The sequence below is a fragment of the Podarcis vaucheri genome, assembly GCF_965113315.1.
Source record: "Podarcis vaucheri genome assembly, chromosome: 7".
NCBI classification, from domain to species: domain Eukaryota; kingdom Metazoa; phylum Chordata; class Lepidosauria; order Squamata; family Lacertidae; genus Podarcis; species Podarcis vaucheri.
Genome location: NC_138765.1, coordinates 52,022,693 through 52,036,636, shown reverse-complemented (window position 1 = coordinate 52,036,636; position 13,944 = coordinate 52,022,693). Strand labels below are relative to the sequence as shown.

Here is a 13,944-nt window from a genome sequence, read left to right as displayed (position 1 = left end):
GTCGAGCTGGCACTTGACAGTAGTCGTGGTCTTGTTTGAGGGAGGACTGACAGCTGTCTTTGCTCAGGGCTTGCGCGGGCTGCACTGCAGGGAAGCGGGCTGCTCCGAGCCAGGATGCCGAACCCCCTTCCCTCTGCGAAGCGTATCTCCTTTTCAATTTGCAAGGGCCCTGCAAAGGGACACGCGGGCCTTTCTGCAGCGGCGCCCCCTCCCGGGCCTTGGGGGCGCCGCCGCGCCGCGGCTCCTCCAGGCCGCGCGGGGGCAGCAGCGGGCCGGTCTGCGCGGGCCTGTTTAGGCGGCGCTCGTCGCTGGCCAAGGCTTGGCTGGGGGCGCCCCGCCGAGTTGCCATGTAGCAAGGCGAAGAAACGGCGCGTCCGGGCCGGGCAGAGGCGCGGGCAGCCGGGCCGGGCCAGGCCGCATCCCCCCCACCCACCCCCATGGGCGCGCAGGTAAGGGCCGCGGAGCGCAGGGGGCTCTTCCGGGCTTCTCCCACTCGGGAAAGGGGGTCCCTGGGGTCGCGGAGTGGGGGGGGGTGTTAGGCGCTCCCCTCTCTCGCTGCGCCCCTCGCCGCCGCCTCGGGTCTCCGGGGAGCCTCGGTTTCCCCGTCTGCCAACCTTTCAGGTCAATTGAGGCGGGGTAGGAAGCGGCTCGGGGTTACTTGAGGACGCGGCTCCCCGCCCCCACCCTCGAAAGTGGGAGAAAAAGCCCTGCACCTCCTTCCCCTCCCGCGCCTCGAGCTCTGGCTCTTCTGCTCCCCACGCAGGACCCTCTTCCCTCCTTCGACCCGGCAAGAGACTCCGCCGCCCGGTGGGACACAGCAGGGCTTGAGCGTGCAGCCTGGCTCACTTGCTGAAGCCCTCTGGCTTCGCTCCTGGTCGTGCCCTCCCTCTGGGACCGCCCTTCGCGCCTCTCTCTCTCTCTCTCTCTCCCTCTCCCCCCCCCCAATAATAATAATTCAGTTGTGGGCCACTTCTGATCTAGGGATCCCCTCCCAGGGATCTCTGCGTTTGTTTTCGTTGTTTTCACCCGCCCGAGGCCTCTCGCAGCCTCTTCCAAAAAAGCACGGATCTGAAAGGCAAAGCCTGTGAAAACCCGTTTCAGAACGTACGCCACACGAAAGAGAAAGGACGTGGAAGGCCATTTAGGGTTGAGAAACCTCATTCTCCCTGCCTTGAAAGTGTGGTTTAATATCCAGATACACTCTGTTCCCAGGTGGCAGTAGGGGGTTGCCTTTGGGGCTCCTCTCTTGGCTCTGCAGGTCCCCATTTCTGCTCCCCTGATTCTCACAGCCCACCAGCAACGCCAAGACACTCAGTCCCGGGCACTTCCTCAGTGGCCTCTCTGCCTTCTGCATCTGTTCTTTCATGCTGCTTTGGGTGCCTGGAAATGCCCTCTGTGCCAGCTTTTGCTGCTGCACCAAGCATACATGTGTGCATGTGGTGAGCACCTTGGACACTAACAGCCTCATGTGATCGGTAGGTGCAGAATGTGGGACAAAGGATGCTTTCTAGCTATGGTAATGGGTTTGCTGGTACACTGGCCTTGCCATCTGATTATTTACAGAAAAGTAGGCTAAGGCAAGAGCCCACCAGTTGCTTTGGCAGGAAAGGTCATTGCTCAGTGGTTAGAGCATCTGCTTTTCATGCAGAAGACCCCAGGTCCAATCCCTGATGGTATCTCTAGGGAGGGATGCAAAAGGCTCCTTAATCTGAGCCCTTGGGTAGCAGCTGCCAGTCAGTGTAGACAGTACTGAGCCAGATGTACCAATGGTCTTACTCCTTTGTATATTCCTATAAGCGTGCAACCAACAGTGCCATACCAGGTGTTTTGCACTACAACTTTATTAGCCTCAGTGAGCACTGCTGTTGCTGGCATCTGGAGGGCTGGTTTAATGTGTTCTTCAAAGTATAATGTTATATGTAGCACAAATTGAGGTATTTCATCAGGTTTACTCATTTTTCAAAAAGAAAAAGATTTTAAAGTCAGCCAGATTTTTTTCTCCTGCTGCCTATATTTTATTTTGTTTATTTCACTATTTATAGATTGCCTTTCAAGCTGTTCACATCATATTAAAGACACTAAATTATACAACCCTGAGGTTGTAAATGTTAAATTATGTACACCTAGAAAACTAAAACAGCAGCACCTAAAAAAACAACCAGCAGAATAAAGCTGAGCTGGAAGCAGGAGGTTTTTCTTTTTTAAAAAAAACACCTTAGAACAAAGCAAACATCACCTTTCTAAAGTGATGTGGACAGCCTTAGAGCTCAATTATCAATGTCTTCATAGTGAAAAAATGGTTTCTTGGATTCTATTTGAGTTGTTTCCGGTGGTTAGTAAAGGGAAGGTGCTAATAGCCCAACAAAGTGGAGATGATGTCATTTTAAAGGCTCCTTAGAGCATGAGACAGAAGGGAAGAGCAGCTAATGGAAGGTTCTCATATATGCACTTAAATCTCAGTAGAGAAGTTGGAACAGAATGGTAAAGAGAGATTTGTACAATAACATGCTTGGAAATCTATTTCTTTGATAATAGTTATCCTAATAATGATAATAATTTTTGTGTGGCTGTCACCCTACCAACTGATTCCTTGCCATCAAGGGACAATGAGACAGGGCTGATTGATGTCATGCTGGTTTCAAATTCATTTAGCTGGCTTTCTTACTAGCCCTTCTCTGAGGGTCCCTAGATAACCATCAGTGGTCATGTGATGTTATGGACAACTCCATTGTTGGAGGCTCCAATTCCCAAAGAGAATAGTTACATATAAAAAGTAGTCTCTCAAGCAAGTGTGGTTGTATGCAGCCCGGGTGGTCTTGGCCATGTGAACCACTCTTCATCAACAGTGTTAGAAAATGGGATAGAAAACCTAGGAGCCAAATGGCTTTTGGGTTGTGGGCACTTTTAATTTATTATTTTGATAAGCATGAACTAATATGCAATTCATATAAGTGACACATGGTTAATATAACATTTTAGCAGAAATTGTTAATACACGTTTAATTTGGGGTTTACAATAAAATAATTGTACCATACTTCAGTTTTCAAAATATTCCACTCTTTATTGTTAAACTCCTTAACATATTGTCTATTCTTAACATATATTTCAAGGCTTCAAAGCACATACATTTCAGTAATCCTTGAGTGTCAGCCAGGCGCAAAAAATGGCACCCAGACTTTTTGAGGTGCTCGCAAATGGGAAATCTTTAGGTGCAAAATGCGCCTGGTACCCTGCTAATTTTAAACCCTGTTCATCAACCTGGTGGCGTCTGGGTGTTTTGAATTACAACTACCATCATTCCCAGCCAGCACAGCACAAAGGATTGTATTCAAAACTAAGTCCTACTCAGAGTACACCCATTATATTTGGTGGTCATGTCCATTAACTTTGAGGGGCCTACTGTGAGTAGGAGTGGTAGCAAATAAGACCACAAATGTCTGAAGGGCACCAGGTTGAGACTCAAAGTGGCCAAAGTTTGCCTAGCTGTGCTGTCCACTGGAGTTCTTGGGGATTCCAGGAAGGAACTGGCAGTGACATCATTGTGCAGGAAGGGATGACACCTGACTGATGCACAGGAGCTGCCCGGCTGGATGCCTGCATGACTCTGCACAGTTATTGTGTAGCCATCAAAGGCTGCAGAACCGGCTTTACTACCATCTGGGGGACAAACAAGCCTGAGAAGGTGCCTATGAAGGCAGGAGCCATATGGGAGACACCATCCTGAGTGGCTTCTGGCTGGGCAGGGCCCTTATGAGGAGCAGACAAGCCAACTTGTCTACACCAGGAGTGGGGTCTGCCTAGTCGTAACGTGTAACACCTCTAGCCCCTCAACTTGGCTTCTGTGTGTGGCTTTGGCAGGTCAGACTGCTATGGAATATGACGAGAAGCTGGCTCGTTTCCGGCAGGGCCACCTCAACCCGTTCAACAAGGCCCCGCTGCAAAGCCAGCATGACCAGAAGACTGGGGAGACTGGAGAGGAGTTTCAGCAGAAAGGTGAGTAAGGCAGCTGAGTTCTCCCCTTGGGTCGGCTCATAAGGACATAATATTGAAGCTTGAAGTTAGACCCACTTAAGGAGAGAGGGCATCTGTGTATGTGCAGAGCGTCTTTTGGGCCAGTGTCATCTGCTCAGGCTTACAGATGCTGTCCAAAGTCTCTGGCCTTGTCTGCTCCTGCTTCCTACAATCCTTTAAAAAATGCAGGTACTAAGAATTGTACCTAAAGCCCTTTGGCATGTAAATATCTGGTACTTTTCATATATATATATTTTAAGTGAAGCCCTGTATAACCTCAGAATCAACACCAGAGTCATCAAGACTCCTTTTGACTCGTGGGCATGGAGGAAGACAGGAGACTGTGGCATTTCAAATTCAATGAGTAGGAGGGGATACGGTTCACCCTCCAGATAACTTCTATGAAAGCTGACCTGCTACTTCCTTCCCTTGGTGGAGAAATGAGGTGACCCCTTTCCGACATGGACCTCCTAGCCACAGAAAAAGAGGAGCTGGAGGAAAGGCAGGGGGCAAGAACAGATTTGGACCTAGGCAGGTAGTTCTGATCCCTACATAAGAAGAACCTCCTGAGTCAGGCCAGTGGCTCATCTAGTCCAGCATCCTGTTCTCACGGGGCCAACCAGATGCAAGCAGGATCTGTGTACAAGAGCAACACACACACACACACATCCCAGGGGTTTTCAGCAACTGGCATTCAGAAGCATTGCTGCCTCTGGCTGTGGAGGCAGAGCATGACCACCATGGCTAGAGACATGGCTGTGCGTAGCAGCTCCTCATACATTCTTTCAAGAAACTGGACACAGAGTTTCCCTTACACAGCTTTGGGTGGCTTCTTATTGTGGGGAAGGAGACCCAGGCAAGCCGGTGTTTGTGTGTGAGAGGGAGGGAGGGAATGTTGCAATTCTCTTCCCTCCTGACACTTTTGCTTCTCTTTGCTCCTTGTAGGCTTGAGGCTGGGCTTGTCCCCCGAGGAGGAGGCTGAGTTCCAGTGTTCGGAGCGCACCATGGACTTGGGTCTGGCAGAGGATCACTTCTCGCGCCCAGTGGTGAGGAGGAAGGAGGGGCACTTCTGCATTCTGGTCTTGGGCTTGCTGCCCCCCCCCAATTGTACCTAAAGACTTTTACATATCTGTAGAAAAGCAGCACTTAAAATCCCTGACGCCAATCCAAAATCCCCACCCTTAACACCAAACATTAAGCAGCCAGCCCACCATTCCCGGCCTTGCAGAGCAGGCCACCTCTCTGGCTCCACCAGATCACTGGGGCCACAAGGATATGGCCTGCCTAGACCGCTTGGCTATGGGGGCGGGCAGTCAAGGTTGTCCCTCTGCCTCTGCACTGAGAGCCCCTTGGTGATCTGCTCTTCCTTTGCAGGGCTTGTTCCTGGCCTCTGATGTCGAGCAGCTGCGGCAGGCAATTGAAGAGTGCAAGCAGAGGATTTTGGAGCTCCCTGATAACTCGGAGAAGCAAAAAGATGCTGTAGTGCGGCTCATCCATCTGCGGCTCAAACTCCAGGAGCTGAAGGTGCACAGACAGGCTTGTAGAGGGGCATGTCCTAACCATAGGGTGGGCTTGAGGGATAGAGCTCTGGTGTCTTCTTGCTGCCAGAGGAGTGACAAATCCAAGACTTCTTTCTTGCTTTAGTTCAAGGTGCAAAATTTGTAGTGGGTGTCAAACTTGCACGTGCACCGTATGATCATGAAAGCCAGCATGCTGGACTGGATGTAAGATTGCTGTGGATCTCAGATGCACCAGCTGAATCTCTGCTCAGCTATGAATTGCTCAAAAGCCTCAGTCTGAGATGAGACAATCCCCCACCCTGCATCTCTGGGCTTCTATATCAGAGGGCATAGCCCCCAGCAAGGTTGAGCACATCTCAACTTAGCCATTATACCATACTGTTAAGATCCAGCTGTTTTAAAGATACCTTTATTGCTATCTACAGAGTGAGCCCAGGGTGGAACACCTATGGGGGTCATCCAGCTGTTGTTGTTGGACTCCAACTCTGATCAGCCCTATAAACTGATATGGCCAAAGCTCAAGGGTGGTGGGAGCTGGAGTTCAGCAATGCTTAAATGGCCACTGGCTCCCCCCCCCCCAATTGCTTTAAATAATTCACCTATTAAGTAGGTTTTTTCCCAGCCCTTTGGGCAGTGGGGAGGGGCACAGCTTTAGGGCCATGGCTTGGACTTCCAGAACTGGGGAGAGAGGGCAGATAAAATCACAAGGCCCTTGTTGGGGGACGTGATTGAACATCCCTACATGGCCTGCCTTTCCCTGTTGCAGGATCCCAGTGAGGATGAGCCCAACATCCGGGTGATTCTGGAGCATCGCTTCTACAAGGAGAAGAGCAAGAGCGTGAAGCAGACCTGTGACAAGTGCAGCACCATCATCTGGGGACTCCTCCAGACCTGGTATACCTGCACAGGTGAGAAGCCACACACCCACATCCCCTCCCCTGGGGACCAGGAGTAGGAGGAGCTCCAGTGGGAGATCAATTGCTGTTACTCCTTCCAGAGCAGCGGTGGGGAACGTCTGGCCTAGTAGCAGAGGTCCTATGAGGCCATTTCCCCCAAGCCACACCCAAATATAGGACAGGTGAAGACACAGCTGAAAAGGACCAAGTGGCCCTCTCAGATATTGCTAGACTACAGCTCCCATGATGCCTGATCATTGGCCATGCTGACCAGGGCTGATAGGAGTTGAAGTCCCGCAATACCTGGAAGGCTACCTGCTTTGAGGCTCTGTTGCCAGAATTAAGTTGTCTGCATGAACTGGATAGAAATTCAAAGACAGATGCTTTCTGGATGCAGCATGGCCTGGATTCTGCAGTGCAATGAAAAAATACCTACCAACGAGTGTTCTGGCCTCATCCTTTTAGGAGGGCACAAATATTACACTCCTCATTCCTGTTGGCCTCCTCATTGTTCTGCCAATCAGGAAGCAGAAGCATTGTGAGTTCTTCCTAGGCTAAGTGGGGAATATCCTGTAGGGCCTAAATCTTATTCTACCTGCCATGGGTATTGTCTCTTTTTATGCAGTACTGTCTTTTTATGTCCTGTGGAACTCCCCAGCACACAACTTTTCAAGCCCTCTGTGAATTAGCTTGAGGTCCTGTTGTGAGGTGTCCCTGGAGAGACCTTTAGAGAGGAGATACAGGGGGAGGACTGCTGCTGTTGGGACCCTGTGGCTTCCTCATGCTTTCATCTTTTTCCTCCCCAGGTTGTTCCTATCGCTGCCATAGCAAGTGCCTGAACCTCATCACCAAGCCATGTGTCCGCTCCAAGGTCAGCCACCAGGCTGAGTATGAGCTCAGCATCTGCCCAGAGACAGGGTTGGATAGCCAGGACTACCGCTGTGCTGAGTGCCGAGTGCCTATCTCGCTCAGTAAGTGTTGGGGTGGGACTGGCTGGGGCTAGCCAGACCAGGGGAAGGGGAAACCCTTGGCTTGCCAGGCTTAATTTGGCCCAACTAGGCTGTGGCTGGTCCAGAGGGGTTTTGTGGGCCAAACAGCTGGCCAGCAGCACCTGCAAAGCCCTCTTAATGGTATTTTGCAGCTGCCCACAAGCAGCTGATTGTTGGGCTTTGCATAACTCCATGTGCATTACTGTGCAAGCTCCAACAATCAGCTGCTTGGCCATGCAGGCAAAAAGGGCCACCTGACATCATTGTTATGCTGGATGATTGATGGGTGAGTGGCCTTGCCCACCCTTTCAAACTTTGCCGTGAGAGAGCAGGGGATATAAAGGGTCTGGTTTGCTGGCCAGATCCAGTGCCCCAGCTCTGACCTAAACCTTCTGGAGCCTGTAGGGTACCTTCTCTGCCCCTTCCATATGCCTACATGGACCGAGGGAAAGTGCCATGAGTCATGGTCAGATACCCGCCACCCCACTTCTGGAACCTCTCCAGGCACTAGCTGTGAGGACTTAAACCAGCCTTGGACTAAAACTCCCATGAGACTCAGCCAGCTTTGCCGTCTGATGCTGGGACAGAGGGTAGTTGTTGTCAAACAGTAAACGGAGATCAATCTGACCCATGTTTTCCCACAATTATTTTGTAAGTTGGTGAATTCTCCAGTTGAGATTTGGCATGCATTTTAGTGGCAACTGCTTGTTGCCCTCCCTTCCCTTCTCGCCTAGAAAACTTTTACAGTGATCTGTAAGTCCGTGGTACGACCTGTGCACATTCATGCAGGGTTGTTTTTGTTTTTAAATGAATGCTGCGATCTTACACTTTTGCTGGTTCATGCAGACATGGCTTAGTCGTTTTGCTCAGAGCTCTGCGGCTTGGACAAGGACTCCAAAGGGGCAGGATTTAGTGGGTTGGAAGTGCAGCTCAGGAGCAGAGTGAATCCTTTGCCTGTCAGGAGTCCCACCTGTGAGCCAAGGCACCTCCAGTCAAAGGATCCCAGCAGCAGAAAGCTTGGAAAGCCCCCTCCCTATAGCTGTGAGCTGCATTGCTGCCAGTCAGGGTAGACTGGACTGCTTTTAGTGGCTCGAAACCTTATTGGCCATTTGTTGCCAGAGTTCTGCCCAGCCTCTTGGGAATTTTGAAGGTAGTGCTGCTTACCTCAACTGACCTGCCTCTTTCCCTCTGTCCCGCTGCAGGGGGAGTTCCAAGCGAGGCCCGGCAGTGTGACTACACTGGCCTCTATTACTGTAGCAACTGCCACTGGAACGACCAAGCTGTCATCCCTGCCAGGGTCATCCACAACTGGGACTTTGAACCCCGCAAGGTCTGTGCTCAAGTTTCCCAATATCAAAGGCCTTCTGTTGTCAGAAGTTGTGGCGAGTGGCATTAGAAGAGGACAGAGCAGGGATGGGGAACCCCATTGCTGTTGCCACTGTTGTCCATCCTTAATTGGTGACTGTGATTTCCAGGTATCTCGGTGCAGCATGCGCTACCTTGCCCTGATGGTGTCACGGCCGGTACTCAAACTGCGTGAGATTAACCCTCTTCTGTTCAACTATGTTGAGGAGCTGGTGGAGATCCGGGTGAGCATAGGAGGAGTCTGAGAGGGTACACTTGGCCTGAAACCTCTTACTGATTTGTGCATGGGGAAGTATTTGGGGTTCAAATGTGATGTGTCCTGTACTGATATTCTAGCACCCAAAAGAGAGGTTCACATTACTGGGGAAAGACTGCCTGCCTGGCCAAGTGTTTCAACTGAGTCTTTCTCTTCCTCTCCCTTTGCAGAAGCTGCGCCAGGACATTCTCCTTATGAAACCGTACTTCATCACCTGCAAGGAAGCTATGGAGGCTCGGCTCTTGCTCCAGGTCAGGAGGAGAGATGGACCAGCCAGCAGCAGTTTTCTCTTATGTCCATTTTAAACCCAGTATAGGGAACCACTTACAAAACGTTGGGCGTTTATGTGCTCAGCCTCCCTTACACATAAAACCAGGTGGCTTGAGGATTTCATTTGTTTGTTTATAAGCATATTTCTAAATGGCCTGCTCATTCAAAAAATATTGATCAGTGGTATATGATAAATCTCAAAAAAATGGTAAAGCCTTAAAATACAGAACAAATGACCAAAACTGAATCACGTTAACTCTAAAAATGCTTGGGGAAGCTGGGATGTTTTCAGCAGGCATTCAAGGGACAACCATTAAACAGAGGAGCCATTATTTACACATACCCCACTTGCAGTTCCATGCTTTCCAAATTCATCCTGTTGTGGCAGACAATAAGCAATCGTGCTCTCCCTTCAGTTGCAGGATCGGCAACACTTTGTGGAGAACGACGACATGTACTCGCTGCAAGACCTGATTGACATCAATGCTGGGCGCCTCAGCTGCTCCCTTACTGAGACCCACACGCTCTTTGCCAAACACATCAAACTGGATTGTGAGGTGAGGGTTCAGCAATTGGCATTCAGAAGTACTGGTATTGCTTTATACTGTGCATTATTAAACTCTGAAATTTACTGCTACAGGATAATGGCAATGGCCACCAATTGAAGTAGTGATAAAAGGGAATCGGGCAAATTCATGGACAAAGCTAGCAGTGGCCAGTAGCAGGATGGTCAGGTGCAAAAAGGGTCATCCCTCAGCAGTTTTAACATTATGTAGGACAACATACATCTCCTAAAATGCCCAGTGAAGGAGCCCTGTCCTCTTTCACTTCAAGCCACATCTAGCTACTAGTTAGGGTGGCTCTATGCTATCTCCAGGATCAGAGGAACCATGCCTCTGAAGGCATGTTGCTGAGGAACAAGAGTTGGAGAGTGCTGTGTTGTGCTCCTGACCTGTCTGTGGGCTTCCTTGAGCCATCTGATTGATTTCTAGTAAAAGGGGTGCTAGACTAGTTACACTTTTGGTCTGATCCAGCAGAGCTGTTCTTATGTTACTGTGATTCTTAGCAATTGACAGGCCCGTTTTCCACCTCTGTGAATTTATCTAAACCCTCTTTAAAGCCCTCTAAACTGATAGCCATCATCACCCATCTTGTGGTAGTGGAGTTCCTTACAGCATATGCTGTATGATGGTGGACCATATTTTGTCTGCCCTGAATCAATTTCATCACATGATCCCAAGTTCTAATATTCTGAGACATTGTACTGACCTTTGGCATTACACAAATACATTACTGACAGGTAGTCTATAAGAGGAAGGAAAACTTGTTTCTTTCATGTATAATCTTATAATTTTATTTATTTAAGAATATTTATAATTTGCTTAATCTTAAAGGCAAATCTTTACCCCCACCATGTCTTCTTCATTCAATGCAGCACTTTATAGTACATGGCATTTCCCCAGAATATGTTGGTGTTGGGGAAAATGCAGTTCCCCCTCTGCAAGATTAGCACACCCATGTGGTTGTATTAGTGTTGTAGGCACCCAGTAGCAAGCAGGAAACCTCTATGGTGTCATTATGAGCCCAGCAACTCCACCCAACCTCTGTTCACTGGCAGTGGAAGTAGAAGCTGAAACTGACTCACTGGCCTTCCTTTCTCATTCTTACAGCGGTGCCAAGCAAAGGGTTTTGTGTGTGAGCTCTGCAAAGAGGGGGATGTGCTCTTTCCCTTTGACAGCCACACCTCCATGTGCATGGACTGCTCAGCTGTCTTCCACAGGTGAGCCCCAGAGCTATGATCTGGCTTGCGCCAGTGCTAAATGTGTGGGTTCAAGTCAGGCAGTGAGAGGTAGCTCCTGCCTCTCATCCAGATGAACGAAACTGACGAGCCTTTGTGTCTCCTTTTGCAGGGACTGTTATTATGACAACTCCACAACGTGTCCCAAGTGTGCTCGGCTAAATCTGAGAAAGCAGTCGCTGCTCAGAGACCCCAGTGTGGAGCTGCAGGCTTAGAGGTGCCTTTCCTTGGCTGGAGGGAGATGTCACAAAGGAACATGGCAAGCCCAGGATGCTGGGTTTCACCTGTACTTGCCTGGGAGGAGATCAGCCCAGATTGGCAAGGAGGAGAACCTTCACAGGAGTGCAGCTGGGAATTGCTTCTCTAAAGATGATGCTGCAGGACAAGTGTCCTAGACTCTCTCTCACTAGAAGAGCCTTTGAGACTGCTCAGCACATCAGACGTTGCAGACTCTCCCTACCTGAAATCATGAGACTGGGTTAAAGAGAGCACTGTCCTCACAGGACACAGGGTTTTGGGTGTGAGGAGGACAAGCTTTTGGGCCGGGGTTTATTCATGGCAGAGCCTGCTAGGCTGAAAAACATTGGAGAAAGGGCCGACTGACTGTGATGTGAAACACTTGCTAGCAGCTTTCCTGGGCTGTTGCTTATTAACGCCACTGCTCTATGCTGGCACATGACATTGAGAGTGCCCCTGTGGCTTCCGTTTTGACAGTGATACATCAGCATGGAAGATGATCCGAGGCAGGTGGGCTTAGGGATGATATGATATCTAGAATTCATTCCCTCTAACTTAGATGCATAAAGTATCTGTGCTGGAGATCGGGTATGTGGGAGAGAAGAGAAGATGCCCTTTTCTTCTTCACCATCCCCATGGCTTTTGGTGATGGCAACACAAGGTCTGGATGGATGATGAACTTGGAACAGGCCCCAACAGCCAGTGAGAAGAGACTGGAGTGGGGCACTTCAACCACAGTAATTTATCACGAGCACTAAAATCACTTTAAATAAAGCCGTGTGAAACTCTGGCTGCGTTACTATGATTTTAAGTTCTGCCTGCACAGACCTTGTCTTCTGCAAATATGTTACCTTCCTTTTCCTCTCCTGGAAGGCTTCAATGTTGCATCCTCTGGAGATATTCAAGACAGTTTGTGGCCAAACATAATGTGAGGGCAGATAGCTAGTGCTATTAATTATTAAGATAAATTAACTTGAGATCACATGTCCAAGTAACAGAGACCATGTTGTAAAATGTGATGCATATGTGGTAGTTATCTGCTTTTCATTCTTGGGGTGCCCTTAGCCCCTTTGTCTCTATCTGAACTAAGGAGCTTCAGGTGCAAGGAAGTTGCAAATACAACGGGTTCATCTTTGGTATGTGTGCAGCTCAGTAACTTGCAATTGAGCCTGTAAATTGTGTTAACTGTAACATGATTTTATTCAGTGGTCTGAAAGCTGCAAGTGATCTGTTATAGTTGTTTCATAAATGTAAGTCCATAGCTGGTAAGTAGGCATGTGCAAGTTCAGATGGATTGTAGAGGGATGTGGGAAGAGGAAACATGGGTTTCAACTTCTATCAGCTGGTTGAACAGAGAGTTATTTTAACATCACAAAGCTGCTATTATCCTAGGCTCAGCCAAGCAGGTACCACAATAGTCCTGCTCCCTTTGGCTTGATACCACAACACAGTGTTACCAAAAAAGCTTTCCTTGCCCTACCACAACCTATTGGGCATACTAGGGCAGAAGGGACGAGGTACATATGAGATTTAGCAGCCAGGTAAGAACCAAAGAGTCCTGTTCTCAACTGACAAAATGGCTATCTAGACTATCATATAGTTTCTCACAGTAACTAACTCCATGCTTCTTGAAAGCCCACAAGCAGGAAATAAGCACAAGAGCACTCTCCCTACTTGTGCTCCCCAGCAACTGGTGTTCAGAGGCTGAGCACTTCCAGTATTGGGCTAGCCCCCAGGCATAATGGTTGGTAGCCACTGGTAGCCTTATTCTCCATCAATTTGTCTAATCTGCTTTCAAAGCCATCTTGGTTGGTGGCCATTGCTACCATCTTGTGCTAGCAGATTCTATAGTATTAAAGTACACTGAATTGTGAACAGTGAGAGCTTTTGTAACACGAGGCAGAAGATCTTAATTCTATATATCTCTGAGAAAGTCCTATGTACTGGATTCCTAGTTCATAGCATTCTTGACACAACCTCCCTCATATTCTGGGGGTTGTACCATCTCTGGCTGACATTGTGAGGGTAAAATGTGGGTGCTGCTATATCTCCAGTTGATACAGGAAAAAGAAGATGGAAAGACATACTGGACTGAGAAGCCAAGCAGTGGGATTCCTGAGCAAGGGCTGATGGTTAGGGAATGCTCGTTATGCCTTGGATATTTTCTGTTTCAAGGCTGGCCCTGGACCATTTGAATTAATGAAAAAAATCTGCCTCTGCATAGCTGCAGAGTAAATTTCCCTGAATACTGAGTAGTCATAATTAGAAAGGTTGCCATGTCAGATCTTCAGGTATCTGAAGAAGTGTGCATGCACACGAAAGCTCATACCAAGAACAAACTTAGTTGGTCTCTAAGGTGCTACTGGACATTTTTTTTAAAAAAAATTACATATATTTCTACTGCGTCAGACCAACACTGATACCTACCTGAATCCACATCTGCATAAATAGGTTTGGGGTGGGGAGATGTACTCCTCACCCCAGTAAAATGCCTCAAGTAATTTGCATTTCACGTGTACTAAAGCCATTATTTCGCCTTTCATCCGCTGGGCTCTGACAACATTTTCTGGAGTACGCGGCCAAATTCAATCCCGGAACTAC

General features: G+C 48.8%; 1 protein-coding gene across 2 annotated transcripts; it reads left to right on the top strand.

The window, feature by feature from the left end:
* Window positions 1-312: 312 nt before the first annotated feature.
* On the top strand, window positions 313-12,133 carry DEF8 (differentially expressed in FDCP 8 homolog). 2 transcript variants are annotated; one of them, XM_082233320.1, is made up of 12 exons: window positions 314-449; window positions 3,860-3,994; window positions 4,958-5,058; window positions 5,387-5,536; window positions 6,299-6,440; window positions 7,235-7,399; window positions 8,620-8,747; window positions 8,893-9,006; window positions 9,209-9,289; window positions 9,725-9,865; window positions 10,979-11,088; window positions 11,219-12,133. In XM_082233320.1, the coding sequence occupies exons 2-12, from the start codon at window positions 3,871-3,873 to the stop codon at window positions 11,319-11,321; spliced, it is 1,359 nt and encodes a 452-aa protein (XP_082089446.1). In that variant the 5' UTR covers window positions 314-449; window positions 3,860-3,870; the 3' UTR covers window positions 11,322-12,133. The 2 variants fall into 2 exon arrangements, with proteins under 2 accessions (XP_082089447.1, XP_082089446.1); XM_082233321.1 differs by lacking the exon at window positions 8,893-9,006 and having other exon boundaries at window positions 313-449.
* Window positions 12,134-13,944: the final 1,811 nt, after the last annotated feature.